Raw genomic sequence first — 19,302 nt, 5'->3', positions numbered from 1 at the left:
TATTCTTGGGTTCATAGGCAGATTTTGTCTGGCAAAGATCTGACAGCCTGGATTTATAGATTCCATGGATTTAGCTTCCTTTGGGCCTCTTGGGAAGGAGTAATATCTCAGAATAAGGGCCAGAAGAAATCAAGAGGGGCAAGAATTATTCTTTGCTTGGCCACTGCTTTTGCAGTTCACCCCATCATAATCCACTGGCATCTCCCTCAGGTTCTACTCTGAGTGGTCAGGGATGGGTGGGTTCAGATGACCCCAAATTTAGGAATATATGTTTCCAAAAGTAATCAGAGCAATAGTTCCATCCCTTTACCTCAATAATCAGTTTTCTTTATAGCTACAATTTACTTTACTTTGCTGTTTCACACAAGACACTACTACAGTCACTTAAAAAAAATTTTTTTTTTAATTCTCCATCTTGGAACAGGACTTGATGTGATATTCTTCCCCCACCAGCACTTTACTCATGACATTATTTAGTGCAAGCTATACTCCCTTAATTAAACAAGCAGCTAAAATGTTGTAGTTTCACTGTAAAAGGAGTAAAGCCATCACTTGTTAAGTTACAACCGTAATGTTACATATATACTGTACATTTGTTATTGCACAATAAAATGACAAGTTACTAGTTATTTCTAAGTAGTTACAACCAAGTTCTGCTTTATCCCTACTGCACTCCTCACTCTCCATCACAGACCCAGCCTTCTGCTTCTGCTGAAGTTTGCAAGTCTGCCCTCTGCTTCTCAATTTTATCTGGACAAATGTAACACAGGATCACTGTAATGGTAACAAAATCAGGGGTGATGTTGTCAGCCCCTAGGTATGGAACAGGGACCATATACCCTTCTAGATTATTTTTGGTAGCATTTCCCATCATCTCTCACCTCAGATAGTGCAGACTAGGACTCATGGGAATTGCAGCCCAATATCTACATTCCCCGTCTTGCCCTAGAACATAACAAGCCTGAGCTATGAAGAGGATTGCGGGTGTTTCTTTGTTTGTTTTATAAAAATGCCCTTGGCTCCTTTGCTTTTTCTGAATCTAAGCTGAATTTGAGGGTGTAATATGAAGGGCCAGCATGGAGTAGTGGTTTGAGTGATGGACTATGACTCTGGAGACCAGGGTTCAAATCCTCACTTGGCCATGGAAACCCACTGGGTGACTTTGGGCTAGTCACACTCTCTCAGCCTTGGAGGAAGGTGAAAGGTAAACTTCCTCCGAACAAATCTTGCAAAATAATACACGCCTTAGGGTCACCATACGTTGGAAATAACTTGAAGGCACAGAAAAACAAACTAGTCCCCTCCTTCTCTGGCTTTACCAGTAGCCTGATCTGCAGGGCCAATTCAAAGGGAATATGAACAGAAAAGGAAGGCTAGTGGTTGAGCAGAACTGTTCAGCAAGGACCTCACTTCTCCATGCTCCTCACTGTCTCTCACCTTTGCTTCCAGGGGCAGAAACTCATCCACCATTTCTTCATATGCCTCCTCTCCCAATGGACTCTCCCTCTGGGCTGGAGATGCATGCCTATTCCCTGCTAGCACTGGGATCTTGCTGCCTGCAGGTATTCTCAGCCGCTTCCTTCCAATGCCTCTCAGGGCCCTCAGAGCCTCCCAGGTCAGATCCGGCTCTGGCAAGGTATCCAATGACAGCATCGAACATGACTCAGCCTCCCCCAAGCTCTGTGACCTCAGAGAGGCCTGGGAGCTCATGTGGTGGACTGTGGGCATGCTCTGGGATTTATCCCGGCACAGGGGAAATATGGGAGACAATACCCCCAGCTTTCTTGGGGTCCGGCACACCCACTCATAATCAGAGTCTTCGACCCGCAGACCATGGCAGCTGTGACACTGTCGATTCCGGCAAGGCGTTCCTGGTTGACTGCTGTCTGTGTCATTTGCCCAGCACTCATATTCAGAGAGGGCCATGTCATCCTGCAAGAGACGCTGGTACCGAACATGCGGCAAATCTGCTATGCTGGCTGATATCTCTTGGCCTGTGTAGAACACCGAATCCTTGTCATCTGGGAACTGCCGTGCATGGATGTGGCGCAGGGAGCGGGCCAGTTGGTCCTTCTCTGAAAGGAGGCGCTGGAGTCGGTCAATGGAGAGTGCTTGAACCCGGGAGATGACAGTGTCGAAGCGGTACACACGGCCCAAGGCCTGGGCACATTTTCCACAAAGAAATTCTCCACGTCCATCCCCACGCTGAGGTGGCTCTCGATCAAGGACATAAGACAGCACCACTAACAGATCAGGGCGTGAGCTACCACTGCTGCGGCTGAATATCCATCGCCGATGGTTCCCACGTAGCACTGCGCCACAGAGGCGGCAGAAATTGTTAGGGCTATCCATGAATACAGAGGCAAGGAGGAAAAAAGGGAATCTTGTAGTTTCTCTCCAATTTCTGATGTCCTGATCTAGTTCTGGGTAGTTATAAATTACTAAAAGGTCTACAACTTCTTCAGTCCTAAAGGAGTGCCTTGACTGTATTCAAGGGTCACTGTATTCAACTACTGAGTCAGTCTAAGAATGAGCCATTTCTGGATGTTATTTTCTGGATCCTCAGAAATTATCAGGATCTCTCGCTTCACTATTATAGGGTTCTGATCCCCTCTCCAGATCCTAGTGCCTAGCATTCATTTTTTGGATAAATATATGGATCTCTCTAAATCAATTTCAATTTGATTTGTTAATCTGGTCCTTCCAGACCCTAGCCTAGTCCAAATCAATTTCTAGACTTCTGATTTCCACTAGAACAAAATTTATTATGGACAACTCCTGGTTGTTTCTAAGAATAGATTATAAATATTCAAGTACTCAGAATCGCTACCAGGAAAAAAAACACCCTGATTCTGTGACCGGATTAGGATGACATTCACAATCTAGAGACTACAACAGTATCTAGACAGCAATCCAGTGCATAACAGTGCTTTCCCCCCTCCAGTTCTAGAGAGCTACAAATATCCCTTTTCTGACAACCAACTGAATCTCAAAGTATCTATTGTGCAAGATTAAAGATTTGATAACTAAACTTAATTTTCATTCTTACTATTAGTATTAAATGGGAATCCAATCCTGTATTTGTATCTAGACACCTGATATCTGGTTTTAATTCAAATATGACTCAGTAAGAGTCCTGTAATACTTAAGGTCCCAGAAATCTAAAACCTCAAGATTTCTGTATTTTAACTATCCCCTTCCTGTTAGCAATATGGCACAAGCAGAGCAATTTTATGAGTTACGGAGTAGGTGTATTAGACTCTGGGTCCTCTATTTGAAGTCTTTTCAGTCGAGGGAAGTTCACAGGGCTAGTTAGCTATAATCAGTTGAAAGGCTGGGTATCTTCTTTTTCCTCTAGATTCCACAGCTTTCTTGTTCTTGATTAATTCCTATAAAAATGGGAAAAATTAGTCCAGTAAAGATGTGGGTTTTTGCAAGAAAAGGTTGACATAAATAAACGGTGGGATAGGTGGACAAAAACTTTGACCTGCTGGTAAAAGGTTACTCTTGGTTTTCTTAAGAATTCCTGAGAAGCAATAGTACTTAACGGCATGAACTTTGGCTATATTGGTTAATGAGTCTCTAGAACTTATTACCAAGCTAGGAAGAGTGTCTCCAATGAAAGAACTGGGCCAAACCATTTTGCTACATGAAACAGAGTAACAAAGTCACCCCAAAGCCATAGTATATACTGAGTTTCTCTTACCCAAAATGCTTGGGATCAGAAACGTTTTAGCATGCACATAACGAAACAGCTTGGAGATGGGACCCAAATATATAATAATAATAATAATAATAATAATAATAATAATAATAATAATAATAATTTTTATTTTTACCCCGCCTTTCCATGGAGATGATCAACAGACGTAGCCCAAAAGTAATTTTATACTCAATATTTTTAATCATTTTGTGCACAAAACACAGTTTGTGGACACTGAACCTATCTCAGCTGTCCATGTGGTCGATTTGGGAATTTGGAATTTTTCAGATTTTAGAATTCCAGGTAAGAAGGACTTAACCTGTAGTAGATAAGGCCAATCAGGTTGTTTGGGTACCTCTAGCAGAAAACCCCACAATAACATGGCAGAAATTTCAGTTAAAGTTGTCATCATCATCACCTAATAACCTTCAGTTTGTTGTTATTGCGTGCCTTCAAGTAATTTCTGACTTATGGTGGCCCTAAGGTAGTGAACCTATCATAGGGTTTTCTTGGTGTGTTTCTTCAGAGGAGGTTTGCCATTGCCATCTTCTGATGATGAGAGAGTGTGATTTGCCTAAGGTCACCCAGTGGGCTTCCAAGCCTGAGTCAAGATTAGTGACACCCAAAAAGGTACCTCAGTCTAACCTAGGAAACAGAGTGTGGTCCATACCATAGGCCACATATTGCTTCCCTCAATCTCCTTTCTGAGGACTATCCAATCGTCACTAGAGAACAAAATCACAACCATGGCGTTCCAGCTATTTGCAGAAGTCTCTCAGATCCTTATCCTGCATCTGACAGCGAGTGCGTAGTTCCAAGTAATCAAACTGGTTAAATTAAATATAAAATATTCAAGCTAATCACAGTTAATCAGGGAGTTGATTCAGATAATTAATGTTAATGTATTCACTTACTGTTGTTTCAGTTTAGAATTTAGAATCAATTTAACAAATTTAACCCTCAGTGGTAGATATACATTTAAATGTTGTCGAAATTTAGCTAACAGAAATAAGCAAATAAACAAATAAGCACAGTCCTCAGGCACCAGAGCATCCCAGGGAGTGGTCCTTGGTCCTACCACACTTCTTCCCCCTTGTGGTTCCCAACCTTTGGTCCTCCATGTCTTCAGTTCCCAGAAGCCCCAGCCAATTTGGCCAACAGTCAGGAATTATGGGAGCTGAAGTCCAAATCTTCTGGAGGACCAGTGGTTGGGAACCACTATGTTCTAGCTAATGGTAGGGCTGGATCTGTACTTCATGAGGCAGGATTTCAAATATGGACTTGGGACATGATAATGAAATGCAATGTTCTAAGTTCAGGAGTTAATTCAAGCAATAACAGATTTCTTGTGTCACCCAAAGGAGTCTGAGATTTTCTTTTTTAAAATTAAAAACATAGGTTTGTGGCTCAGCCTCCATACCCTGCATTATATAGAGGGTAGGGCTGCCAGCATGGTGTACTGGTTTGAATGCTAGACGATGACTCTGGAGACCAGGGTTCGATTCTCTGCTCAGTCATGAAACCCTCTGGGTGGCTTTGGGCAATTCACATGCTCTCATCCTCAGGTGAAGGCAATGGCAAACCCACTCTGAACAAGCCTCACCAAGAAAACCCCATGATAGGTTCACCTTAGGGTTGCCAAAAATCATAACGACTTAAAGACATACACACAACAACAACAACAACAACAACAACAACAGACTGCTATATCTCAAGGCCCCTGTTCTCCAGTCCTCAGGGCAAGAGTGCTGACTGGAAAAGTAAGTGTGTGTGTGTGTGTGTGTGTGTGTGTGTGTGTGTGTGTTTCCCACTCTCCTTTGTTTAACTTGACATTTTAATTTGATGCCAAGTCAAAGGCTTTCACGGCTGGCATCCACAGTTTTTTGTGTTTTTTTCCAGACTATGTGGCCATGCTCTGGAAGAGTTTATTCCTGACATTTCTTTAAAGAATGCTGGCATGAAAGTGAGTGGGATATATACACACACACACACACACACACACACACACACACACTGTGTGATCTTTGGTTGAGAGGAAGTGATTTACACTTTAATCTCTGTGTTAGTCTATTGTTGAATAGCAAGGGCTCAGGGTGTCTATTTAAGTAGTAATCCATTATCTGCTGGGAAAACCCCTATCCTTGGGTGGAATTCATTTGCACATACTGGGTCTTGATTTTGGTGTTTTTCAGGACTGGTTGCCAAACTTTGTTTACTTTAAGGATTTCTTCTTTCCTGTTGAAGTTGTCTAAATGTTTGTGCCAGCATTTTCTAAAAATGCCATCCACAGCTACTGGTGAAATGTCAGGAATAAACTCTTCCAGAACATGACCACACAGCCTAAAAAAACCACAAAAATAATTTTAATTTGAATTACATACTTGGTACAGCTGTGGTTGATGCTTAATGTATCATGCTTAATGGCATCACTCAAATCCACCCAATGTAAACTAAACCCATTGTAAAGCCACCTTTGTCACTGTAGGAAATATTGGTATTTATATTAAGCAGAGAGCAGCATGTCCCAGTGCAACAGGAACTTCAGGTATAAAACATGATATGGAGGATGCTCTGGTAAGGTTAAAAAATAAAATGTACATGTATTGTTGCAAGAAATGCACCAGAAACAGGAATGAAGACAGACAAAAGAATGTACTTTGTACAAGAGTCCCTAATGCTGACTCTTGTGTGTTTGAATGAACCACCCTGAACCTGAGAAGCTACATGGATGCTTGCTTCTCAGACAAACGACAGCAAAACACCGAAAGCAAACTTTTGGAGAGAAAGGGGAGGCAGGATGCAGAAAAGGCTTGAATTATATAGATCAAGCAACATGGAGTAAAAACAAGTCATTATCAGGAAGGCTTTCCTTTATGAATTAATTTATGTTCTCTTATATAAGATGGCAAAATCAATTTACTTTTGGGAATTTAAAAAAAAATCTGTGGATGGCTGAATCCATGGATACAGAATCAGTGGATATGGGGGAGCTGACTGTAAAGTTTTGTCTGCGGTTTATGTGCTGTGTCAGACTTTGAGAACTTTCACTGTTTGGCAAGACATTGCAAAAGAAATGTCTGATGGTTTCTCAATGCAGTTCCTTCTGGATTCTCCAGTAATATTTCATATCATAACACATATCAAGATTATTACCTGCCAGAAAAAGAGATGAGCATTTGCCCAGACACAGCACACCAGGAATACCCGCAGGGCAAGGAATACCCTTTATAAATACACACCTACTACTCTGTGAGTAAAAAAAACCACTAGAAACACCACAGACCTCAGCAGATTAATTTTCTTGGGCGAAATTCCCTCTTGCCTCAACTCCAGGCAAAGCATGTTCTACAGGTTTGCTCTGCAAGCACAGCATTGCGACTTTACACTTAGAACGTGACACATGAGGTTTTTCCATTCCTCAAGTTCTTTTAAAAAAGAAAAAAACCATGTTTCCAGTCCTGCTGGTTCTTGAACTAAAGAATTATAACTTGAAGAAAAGGACTCTAGAGGTCAGGGAGAAAAGATCTTGTTTTGTGCCTTCAAGTTGTTTCCTATTTATGGTGACCCTATCACAGAATTTTTGTGGTATGATTTGTCCAGAGGAAGGCCTTTTCCTCCCTCTGAGAGCATATGGCTTGCCTCAACCTTTTCATGATTCAATGGGGATTTGAACCCTGGTCTCCAGAGCTGTAGTCCAACACGCAAACCACTACACATTGGCTCAATTTATTCTGATCACTGACAATGCCACCAAACTCACATCTAATTCTTCCAACTCTATGATTCTAATCAGAAATTAGTCTGATTGAATTTAATAGGACTTATCCCAGATAAGCAGGTATATAGGGTTACACAGCTTGAAACTAGTTCAATCTGGACTTTTTCCTGCTGCACAGCCATGACTTCTGACAGCAGTGTGTACAGAGTATACACTGCTTTAATCCACGGCATAAAAGCAAAACATATTTGCTTAGCCTCTCAAAGACCAAGGAAGCCAGATCTCCCTGGGTGGTAATTATTCAGAAACACTGAAGATGACAGTGATATCTCTGTTAAAATGCTGGGGCTGAGTCACATCCCTCACTTTAAAAAAATACGGGCTTATAATGTTGACTTAATTTTCAGTGAAATTAGTTTTTCATTTGCCTTTACTAAAAAAGATTCTAGCCTGGGAAAAGATTACAACTGGCCCTCCATATTCAAAGAGCCAACCATCCACGGCTTGAAAATATTAGAAGAAAACAAAAAGCAAACTTTGATTTTGCCGTTCTATAAATGGGACACCACTTTACTATGCCATTGTATATAATGGGACTTGACCATCCACGGATTTTGGTATCCATGGGGGATCCTGGAAGCTGGAACCAAACTCCAGAGGATACCAAGGAGCCACTGTATAAAATTAATACAGTGCAAAAAAGACATTATTGATTGAGTGGCTAGCACCCTGTAACATTTTGCTGCAGATTTTTCTTAACTGAATAGTATAGAATTAATATATAAAGGCTTATAAAGAGAAAGTTTGATGTTTTGCTTCCCCCTATGCAGGAGAAATACTAGGATCTTGGAGGGAACCCTCCCTGTGTCCCGCTTTCCAGCGTGACAGATGGAATAGATGCCATAAATCCAGAGGGCAGAAGGTGGACTCTGGAGGCCATAATGCTGGATAATAATAATAATAATAATAATAATGCCCAATTGTACCCTGTCTCTCTGGATCAAGAAGCTCAAAAGGTGGCCAGGAAGAAATGGGGCAGATGGTGATTGATTTGTCAGAGGCAGAAAAGGAGAGGAGATCAACAAAGAGAGGGAGAGAAGTAATCTCCATGCTCCTAGCAACACCTGCACCCAGCAAAGATATAGATCCGATTGTTCATCCCAGATGGATCCCAATCTTGAGCTTCTTTTAAAAGAAACAACACCAACAAAGATGAATGTTAACCTTATCCCGGCCCCAAAAGAGATAATTTGGTTTTTCAGGATATCAATTTTGGGCAGGTCAGCTTCTTTTTCTTCAGATGAGCATCTTGACAGAGGAGTTTATCCCGTGAGTATCCCAGAAAAATTGCATAATTACATAAAACGACATCACACAAACCCCACCATTAAAGTGGTCACAAAGAAGCATAACATGCATCTTTTTACTTTCGGGATTTCAGTGACAATGCATTTCTGATATTACTTTATCTGCACAATTGCATGTGGTAATCATTCGTGCAATTACTCGCCATTTTCATTTTATTTGCATAATGCTTTAAATGCACTTTAATATCTCTTTAATCCCAAAATTATAGCCCTGGTGTGATAAACTCCAGAGTAAATTCTTCTGGTTCATAAAAACTGATGCTCAGTTTGTAAAATACATAAAATCTTTTAAAGTTGTTGCAGGGCTCTCCTGTGATTTTTCTTCTCTTGTAAACCAAAACCATGAAGAAGACACACCTTTCCAGAATGTTGCCTTCATTTCCAGGCCTTGCCCAGATCTGTCATTACTGACCTAGAAAGATGTCTCACCACTGATCCATTTAACCTGGAATTCCTTCCTCTGACTGAACTAGCCTAGGTGCGTCTTCGTCGTCTTTCCTGAGCCTGTTAACTAGAGACACTAGGATTCAAACCTGGGGCTTCCTGCACACAAAATGCCAGACCAGTCCTAACATTTGGCAGAATGAGGCAGCCACTTCAGGCAGCAGAATTTTAGTGGCACAAAAAGGCAGTAAATTGTTATTAGCTTATTATTGCTGCTGAGTTTTTGCTATCAGGAAAAAGGAAAGCACTTGGAGGATTTTCTCCCTCACATGCAAAAAACAAGAATAATTTGGCCATCTTAATGTGTCTGTGCTATCCACTTCTTAGCAAGCAAAACATCTTAAACCAGCTTTGATGCAAAGGAAATGCTGCTCCCACACTGCTGTGTCCTTTCCCCACTAGCCAAAGGACAGATTATCTTGGAGCAAATGCTCCAGGGATCTTAGGGCCTGAACAGACAAGCCAAAATAAAGCTGCTTCGGGTCATTTTGAATGTATGCTGTTTAAATGACACACACATCTTAAGAGGCCAGAAGCTGTGCCAAAGCTGCACTTTAGTCCTTAGGACTGAAGCATGGCTTTGGTGTGGCTTCTGGCTTCTTAGGACACATGTGTCATTTAAACAGCACACTTCCAAAGTGGAATGAAGCAGATTTATTTTGGCCTGTATGTTTGGGCCCTAAGTGTCCAGGAGCCCCACATTGCTGCTGGTACCACATGCATGCTCCTATACAGAGTTATGGGCATGCTCCTTGTACTGTGCCACTGTCAAGAGAAGAAAGCTCTTGGGGAGAGCATGCGTGAAGACTCCACTTCTCCCAAGGGTTGGCAGTGTTCCCCACTCATTCCAGCCCTGTACTCCAGCTGCAGAAATAGTGAAGAAGAAATTGGAGTGTTGGTCTCCCAGGGTGCATCTACACTGTAGAAATAATGCAGTTTGCCACCACTGTAAGTGCTGTAGCTTCAGCCTATGTAATCCTAACATTTGTAGTTTTACAATGTCTTTAGCCTTCTTTGCCACATCCCAGGATTCTGTAGGTTGGAGCCATGACAAGTGTCAAACTACATTACTTCTACAGTGTAGCTACCCCCACTCACTGAAGCCCTGGCTTTGGTCATGTCAGCTAGGAACCATGTGTGTGGTGTGGGGAGATGAACGATACCCAAAAGGGCACCCCTTCCTCAGACCTGAAGGAAATGGCCAGGTATGAGCAAAAGGGAAGACTGTTTTTGGAACTGCTGCATGACCCTAACCATCTTGTTGTTGTTGTGTGCCTTCAAGTCATTTTTGACTTATGACAACCTGAAGGCTCATGGGGTTTTCCTGGCAAGATATGTTTACAGGAGGTTTGCCATGGCCTTCCTCTGAGGCTGAGAGCATGTAACTTGCCCAAGGTCACACAGTGGGTTCCATGGCCGAGTCAGGATTCGAATCATGGTATCCAGAGAGTTGTAGTCTGACACCCAAACCACTACACCATGCTGGCTCTCAACAACCAGATGATTCCAACAAAGCTCTCAACAACCAAATGGTTCCAACAAGTAACCATCTTACTCCAGGCCAGGAGCACTGTAATTTCCCTCTAACTCCAGGGAGAGTCCTAAGCTAGGAGGTTCTTTCTCCAGGGAGGCCTTTGAAGAGATCTCAGAGAAGCCAAAAGGGAGACAAGGCACTTACCTGTCACAAACCTCCAGGCAGCTCCCAACACATTGCAAGTGACTCCTGCAGCACACCTTAACCCTATGCAGCCGCACAGCAAAGATTACACAGAGAAACCTATACCCCAGGCCACAGCAGTGCCTCAGTCTCCTCTACCTGCCTTCCTCCTTCCCTCACTCCACCCAGAGCAAAGGGCAGAGAGATTAAGGTAGCACACCTGGCAGATACTGGAGCCACAAGCCCCACCTTCCAGTTTATGGGAAAAGAAGAGGGAGGGACTCCCACTCAGGGATCCCAGCCAGGTGCTTTTCTAGCAGTACAAGGAGTCTCTTCTTGCCCTAAGCAGGCTCCTCTCTACCTGCATAGAGCCCTTGGGTTGCTTTGGCTCCCATCTTGTGCCATTAGGGGCCAGCAACACTGGCCCACTTATTTGTTTTTATAATGATTTGTCAATAAAAAGAAGAAAACAAACATTTACACTGTAAACAAGTCAGGTAAGAGAAAGAGTGACAATTCCACATGCATTCAAAAGTAGAAGAGAGCCAGGGTGGTGTAGGTGTTTGAGTGTTGGTCTACGACTCTGGAGACCAAGGTTTGCTTCCCTGTTCAGACATGGAAACCTACTTGGCGACCTTGGGAGAGTCACACACTCTCAGCCCCAGAAAACCCCATGATAGGGTTGTCTTAAGGTTGTCTTATGTCGGAAACCACTTGAAGGCACACAGCAACAACAAGAAAGAGTAGAAGAAAAGATGCACCTTCCCTTTACAAAAGGACCTGTAGTTAGTGAGTAATAACATCTTTCCACAAAGGAGGCACAGAGTTAATGTTATGATTGACGTAATGAATAAATGAGTACCCAGTCTTGTAAAACCCAGACTCAGTCTCAAGCATCTTATTTCATGCACTTTTGTTTGGCCTACAGTTCCTATCAGTCTTAGCCGGTAGAGCCAACCGTTATGGGAGCTGCAGTCCGAAAGCAGCTCACAGGCAACAGCTTCCCATCCTTGGACTAGAACTGCCACTGTCTCATTCACTCAATGCTTTTGTGTGACTGTGACAGGCGGGAGTTCATCTAGTGATGCCGTCCTCTTCACCTCACCAATCCAAGGGGAAAAGCTAAACCTGACCAACTACTGTCTGTTAAGACACAGGAGTCTGCTTCCTTAGGAAGGGAACAAAAAACAAACACCCCCAAAACATGCATATGCACATGCACAGACAGACACACAGTTTCCAACAACAATGAGGTCCTGGCTCCCCTGCCTCCTCTGGTTTTCTATGGAGTTTATCACACTGGGGCTAATTTCGGCATTAAAGAGAGATGAAAGTGCATTTAAAGCATCCTGCAAACAAAGCGAAAATGGCAAGTACCGTATATACTCATGTACAAGTCGACCTCATGTATAAGTCGAGGTCAACTTTTGGGGCCAAAAATATGGATTTTCATATGACCTGTGGATAAGTCGAGGGTGTGCTCTCCTCATTGTCTCCCTTACTGGGCTTTCCTCACAAAAGAAGCTCAGCAAGGGAGAGGCTTTTGGGTGATTGTGCACCCACTTGGGAAAGAGCCTCGCCAAACAGAGTCTTCTGGGGAAGGCGATCGCCCTCCCCAGCGTCCCTTCAGCGGGGCTCCTTTCCAAGGGAAGGGGCCTCACCGAAGAGAGGCTTCGGGGGAAGGCGATTGCCCTCCCTAGCTTCTCCTCAGCCAGGCAGCTTCTCGGGGGAAAGAGCCTGGCTGAAGAGAGGCTGCAGGGCGCACGAGTGTCTCCCTCGCTGGGCTTTTCCCGTCGGAGGGAGACGAGCCAAGGGAGGGCTGTGGGGCAATCGGTCACCCTTGCCAGCGTCTCCCCAGCTGGGCTAGCTCTTGCAGTGGTAGCCCGGCTGCGGAGAGGCTTGGTCAAAGTACTGCATTGGCCTGTAGATAAGTCGACCCATGATTTTGGACGCCATTTTGAGGCAAAAATTTCTCGACTTATAGTCGAGTATATATGGTAATTGCACAAATTATTATCACACTCAATTGCGCAAATAAAGTGATATCAGAAATGCATTGTTGCTGATATCCTAAAAGTAAAAAGATGTGTGTTAATGCTTCTTTGTGATCACTTTAACGGCAGATTTTGTGCAATGTCGTCTGAAATCGTTTCGCATAATTATGCGATTTTTCTGGGATATTCACGGGATAAACTCACAATCTCCTTCATGTGATAAGCTCCCGGGGCTACATCTGCACAAGTCTAGGAAAGTTCATTCTGCCATCTTCTTTCTTCCAGTTAGTCTCAAAGGAGCTACAGGATCCCATTGCATATTGATTTTCCTTATAGACATATTCTTATAGACATATGATGATGAGGAATCTATATTCAGGACAAGAGGCTACTGTCAAAACAGAACATGGAGAAACAGAATGGTTCCCATTTAGCAAAGGAGTCAAACAAGGCTGCATCTTATCAACCTATCTGTTCAACTTATATGCAGAACATATTGTATGGAAAGCAGGCTTGGACACAGAAGAAGGAGGAGTGAAAATAGGAGGAAGGAATATCAACAATCTAAGATACACAGATGACAGCATTATACCAGCAGAAAACCTCAAAGACCTGGAACAACTACTAAGAAAGATTAAGGAAGAAAGTGCAAAGGCAGTCCTACTGTTGAACATAAAGAAAACAAAAATAATTACAATAGAGAAACTATACAAATTCAACCTAGAAAATGATGAAATAGAAATAGTAAAAGAGTTCTCATACCTGGGATTAAACACTGATAGCAACAGGGACTGCAGTCAGGAAATCAGAAGATTAAGAATCAAAGAACTAGAAAAGATTCTAAAATGCAAAGATATGCAACTGAACACAAAAGTTAGAAGCACATAAGCCTTTGAATTCCCAATGACCATATATGGATGTGAGAGCTGAACAGTTAAGAAGATAGGAAGAAAATCAACTCATTGGAAATGTGGTGCTGGAGAAGAGTGCTGAGGATCCTGTGGACAGCCATAAAGACAAACCCACAGAGCAAGTCATACTCTCTCAGCTTCAGAGGATGGCAATGGCAAATTCCTTCTGAAGAAGCCTGTCCATGATAGGTTTGCCTCTGGGATGCTATAAATGACTTGAAGGCACAGAACAACAACAATAGCCATACTTGGGGTAGCCGTGTTGGCCAGGTTGCCAAGTACAACAACATCCAAAATCCACCCAGCAGTGATACCTTTCTGAGGCCAACCAAAATACACAATGTATATATGGCAAGCTTTGAAAACTCCACTGGCTTCTTCCTCAGGCAAAAGGTATTTAAAATCATATGCTGGGTAGGGGGGGTGGACAGTATTTTTTATAGATGAACCAATGAGATGTAGTGATTTGAGTGTTGGACTCCAACTCTGGAGACCAGAGTGCAATTCCCAGTTCAGCAGTGAAAACCCACTGGGTGGCCTTGGGCGAGTCACACTCTCTCGGCTTCAGGCGAAGGCAATGGCAAGCCTTCTCCGTACAAAACTTGCCAAGACAAGAAATCCGCATGCTAGGGTCACCTTAAGTTTGAAACAACTCAAGGGCATAAAACAGCAAGAACAACATTTTTATAGATGAAATAAACACTAGACCTGATAGACAGTAACTCCCTCAGGTCTTGGATTCCACTTCATCACACTCTCCCTCTCTCAGACAACCCTTGAGGACTCCAGATTCATCCCCAATCTTCCCAAAGTGCATCCTTCTCTCTGGTTCAAAACACGCTGCAGAAATCAACCAGTCTGAGACCGCTTTAACTGCCCTGGCTCACTGCGAAGGAATCTTGTGAATAGCAGTTGATTGTGGCACCAGAGTTCTCTGACAGAGAAGGCTCAATGGCCGCATTCCCAAACAAACAAATCGCTTTGCAAACCGAATCGATGGATCGGTTTGGCAGTGGAGCGTGGTTCACACTACATTTGCCCCGGTCGCATTTTCCACTTGTGGTTCACATTCACAAATGAATCGATTCAAAATGGACCCGCTCCAGCCGGCCAAAGGGCAAGTTCCAATCGATTCCGATCTGCATCTGGTTTACACTTGCGCAGAATTGATTTATCCAAAAAGACGCAGGTTACATGGCTCTAGCACATGGCCCCCTTCCCGAAATGCTTCAGCAATTCGGGTCAAGTGCACACCAGGGTCATTTAAATGAGTTCAAACCAATTTATGATCCAGTTTAAAAGGTAGTGAGCATGAGGCCAATGTCTCACAAAACTCCAGTCCCCAGGATTGCCCTGCACTGAGCCAGGCAATCTCAAACTGGATTATTTCTGCAGTGTGTGTTTGGGACACAAACATAGCTTCCCCCCCTCCTTCTTGTAAGGCTGTTACCTCTCTCCTTGGCCTCCAGGACCAGCTCCATCCTCCTCCTCCTCCCAGGCAGAGTGAGGCTTCTTCTTTGCCTTGAAAGGGCTCCTCAGAGCCCCCTTCCCTTCCCTTCCCTGACTCCTAATTGCCTTTCCAAGCTGTTTGTAGACAACAAGCCACTTAAAGGGACCATGTGATGGCTGGCAATCCAAGGCTTTGGCTGGGCTAATCCCAGGGCACCTCGGCCAACCCGCCTCTGTCTGGACCTCCAGCTGGCCTCCAGGGAAGAGAAGAAGAAGGAGGAGGAGGGAGGCAAAAGTTAGGGCTGGAACTGGAAGCTGCTGCTGCTGCTGCTGCTGCTGCTGCTGGGAGCCAGGATGCTTGGGACCATTGCCATAGCCAGCCACCAGGGGGCGCCCTGGACCAGCCTCCTTTCCAGGGCCTTAACTAAGGCCTTGACTTACCTGGCACCTGGCTTCCTTGCTACCTTCGCTGCCTTGCTTGCCCAGGGCGGGGATCTTTCTTCCTTTCCTTGTGCCACGTCGCCTGACCTTGTGTTGCTTTGGACCTGAGCCACGTAAACCAGGACCTGCTCAGTTCTCACACCCCAAGTTTCCTGGATTTAAAGATAATAATAAAATAAAATAATAAAATTTTGATTTCTATTCCGCTTTTTGCCAGGCAATCAAAGCGGCGTACAACAAGCTAAAATACATCCATATATACATAGTACCCCCCCCCTTAAAACAAGATTAAAACTAACATGCTAAAATCCAATTAATCCAAATACTAACCATGGGCAGAGTTCGATAAATGGGAAGTCTTATTCGTGGCTGAGTATTTTATTCCAGGAAGGCCTGCCAGAAGAGAGCCATTTTAATGGCTTTTTGAAAACTCTCAGATTGGTAATTTGACAGATCTCGTCCGGCAGGCCATTCCATAAATTGGGAGCGGTTGCAGAAAATGTCCTCTGGGAGGTCGCCGTCAACTTGGTCTTTAAGGGCTGTAGTAAATTCCTCCCAGAGGACCTGAGTGTACGGGACGGATTGTATGGAAGCAGGCGATCCCTTAGATAGGTTGGGCCCAAGCCATGTAGGGCTTTAAAGGTGATAACCAACACCTTGTACTGTGCCCGGAAACTGATAGGCAGCCAGTGGAGTGACTTCAATATTGTTGTTATATGGTCACTCCTTGCTGTTCCTGTGACCAACCTGGCTGCCATATTCTGTACCAACTGGAGTTTCCAGACTAGGCACAAGGGTAGCCCCACATAGAGCACATTGCAAAAATCAAGTCTTGAGGTTACCAATGCATGTACTATGGTTTCGAGGTCACCCCATTCCAGGAAAGGGCGCAGCTGGCGTATCAGCTGAAGCTGATAACAGGCGCTCTTGAGCGTTGCATTCACCTGATTCCTCATCTGAAGCGCTTCAGATCGAGGCGAGTTACAGTAGCACAACTGGTACAATAAAATACATAATCAAAACAAACCCACAATACATAATCCCCTATCCTTCCCCCCATAAGCAAAAGCAATAACAGTAAAAATACAGATTAAAATAGTTAAAACAGGCAAATTGGAGTGAGTCAGCTTGGGGCAGAGAGGAACAATCTGTATTAAACTATATGGTAATGTGGGAATATGGGGAGAGGTCAGTCAGTCTGGGAAGGCCTGCCAGAAGAGATCCATCTTGACAGCCTTTTTAAAGGCGGCAAGAATAGTGATATGACAGATCTCCTCCGGCAGGTCATTCCATACTTTAGGAGCGGCAGATGAAAGGGCCTTCTGGGAAACCACAACCAATCTGGTCTTCTTTGGCTGCAGTAGATTCTTTCCAGAGGACTTCAGTATGCGGGATGGATTGTATGGAGGAAGGCGCTCCCACAAGTAAGCTAGATCTAAGCCATGTAGGGCTTTAAAGGTTAAAACCAACACATTGTACTGCACCCAGAAACTAACAGGCAGCCAATGGAGAGATTTTAGGATTGTTGTTATATGGTCGACTCTGGATTTACCGGCAACCAATCTGGCTGCCATATTTTGCATCAGTTGAAGTTACTGAACTTGGCACAAGGCTAGCCCCATGTAGAGCGCATTGCAGATAGTGCCCTGTTACTTTGTACAACATGGCAAGAGACCTTGTAGCACCTTGGCATGCTGCTAGAAGACCTCTTCACAGACCAAAGTTTCTGTGTGAGAGAGTCTATCTCATCAAGAGGAGAATTGAAGGACACCTGGTCTGAAATGCTCGGCAGAAACCATCCAGTTTGAGACTGTTTGACCTGCCCTGGGAACTGTAGTTTCTGGTGGCCCCGGAACCCTCTGACAGAGAAAGCAAAAGGCTCATTCCCATTGGAGGAATAACCTGCGTCCTGATTTGGCTCTGCCCTGCTAAACAAATCAATTCCAAAAGGCCCCCCATTCCCATTATGAAAAGGGGGCCTGTTTGGAATCGATTTCCCCCATTGGCACACTTGTTGTTCCCATTGGAGAAGACGGAGCAGTCCTTCAGCCGGTAATACAACTCCCCCTCCCCCAACCCCAGAGATATCACACACACACCAGTGCCGCTGTTTTGAGAGAAAGTTGTTGTTGTTGGGCTGATTGTTCATGTAGTCCAGTATTGTCCTGACTGGCAGCTGGAACTTCCAAGGACTGAACCTGGAATTCCTTGTGTCTGTGTGTGTTGTGTACCTTCAATGCATTTCTGACTAATCAGGACATGAAGGTGAACCTATCATGGGGTTTTCTTGGCAGGATTTCTTCAAAGGGAGTTTGCTATGGCCAACCCCTGAGGCTGAGAGCATGTGACTTGCCCAAGGTCACCCAGTGGGTTTCATGGCCAACCTGGGATTTGAACCCTGCGCTCCAGAGTCCTAGTCCCACACTCAAACCATGACACCACATGTAACATAAGCCTTCCTAGATATCTGAAGAAGTAGATTGTAGAAATAATGTGCTTAAACCACCAGGGCTGAATCCTATGGAATCCAGAGATTTGTAGTTTTGTGAGATAGTTAGCTTTCAGAAAGCTATGGCGCCACCACAAACTACAAATCCCAGAATCCCATAGGCACACCATTTTAGTACACCATTGTCTACAATGGGACTTGAGCATCCACGGATTTTGGTATCCTCAGGAATCCTGGAACCAATCCCCAGCAGATACCAAGGAACTGAGCCCTTCCCAGAAGGCATCTGGCTCCATCCTGGCCTCTGAGGGAAGAGGAGGTAGGCCAATCCCACCAGGCCTCCCCAATGCCATTGGGCCTATCCTTAAGAAACAGAGCCCTGCCTCCAGTCCATCTGCCTTGGTCCAGGCCTCAGAGGGAGAGATGAACTCCAGGACCTGATCCCCTTCCCCACAACCATTCCTTTTCCTTTTGTGTCATGTCTTCTTAGATTGTAAGCCTGAGGGCAGGGAACCGTTTAATTAAAAGATCGTATGTACAGTGCTGTATAAATTTACAGCGCTATATAAATAAAGCCTTAATAATAATAATAATAATAATAATAATAATAATAATAATAGAGGGTGTATATAGAATCATAGAGTTGGAAGAGGTCCCAGGGGTCATCCAGTCCAACCCCATTCTGCCATGCAGGAATACACAGTCAGAGCACCCCCAACAGATGGCCATCCAGACTCTGTTTAAAACCTCCAAAGTATGGATCTCTGCCACTTTCCGAAGCAGCATATTCCATTGTCAAGCAACTCTTACTATCAGGAAGTTCCTCCTAATGTTGGGCTGGAATCGCTTTTCCTATAGTTTGAATCCACTGCTCCAGGTCCTATTCTCTGGAGCAGCAGAAAACAAGATTGCTCCCTCCCCTCTTAACTGTCTCTTCTAAACATACCCAGCTCTCTAGCCCACCTCCTCATAGGGTTTGATGGTTTCTAGAACTTTCACCAATTTGGTCGCCCTCCTTTGGACACACTCCAGTTTCTCAACATCCTTTTGAATTGTGGTGCCCAGAACTGGACACAGTAGTCCAAACAAGGCCTGACCAAAGCAGTGGCACTATTCCTCCCCTTGATTTAAACCGCTGACTCCCAAACTGCTCCTCCCGGTGTTTTGGA

The 19,302-nt window shown here is 44.1% G+C and overlaps 1 protein-coding gene across 7 annotated transcripts in view; it reads right to left on the bottom strand.

The window, feature by feature from the left end:
- LOC149320926 (uncharacterized) overlaps window positions 1-19,110 on the bottom strand; it is a 34,520-nt gene extending 15,410 nt beyond the window's left edge. The window contains exons 1-4 of one of the 7 annotated variants that reach the window (XM_089504219.1): window positions 19,080-19,110; window positions 16,629-16,679; window positions 15,685-15,836; window positions 1,438-3,389 (exon numbers count right to left, since the gene is read on the bottom strand). In XM_089504219.1, coding sequence (XP_089360345.1) covers window positions 1,438-2,352 — 915 coding nt within the window. In that variant the 5' untranslated portion in view covers window positions 2,353-3,389; window positions 15,685-15,836; window positions 16,629-16,679; window positions 19,080-19,110. Of the gene's footprint in view, window positions 1-1,437; window positions 3,390-10,910; window positions 11,060-13,087; window positions 13,153-15,684; window positions 15,872-16,526; window positions 16,684-19,079 lie in introns of those variants that run through there. The other 6 variants (XM_089504249.1, XM_089504212.1, XM_089504226.1 and 3 more) reach the window with 6 other exon arrangements.
- Window positions 19,111-19,302: the final 192 nt, after the last annotated feature.

This window comes from Sceloporus occidentalis, unplaced genomic scaffold (genome assembly GCF_023333645.1).
Source record: "Sceloporus occidentalis isolate IW3139 unplaced genomic scaffold, rSceOcc1.0.p SCAF_1, whole genome shotgun sequence".
Taxonomy (NCBI): domain Eukaryota; kingdom Metazoa; phylum Chordata; class Lepidosauria; order Squamata; family Phrynosomatidae; genus Sceloporus; species Sceloporus occidentalis.
Note: the sequence above shows the minus strand (reverse complement) of the source record. Positions and strands in the feature narration are given on the sequence as shown.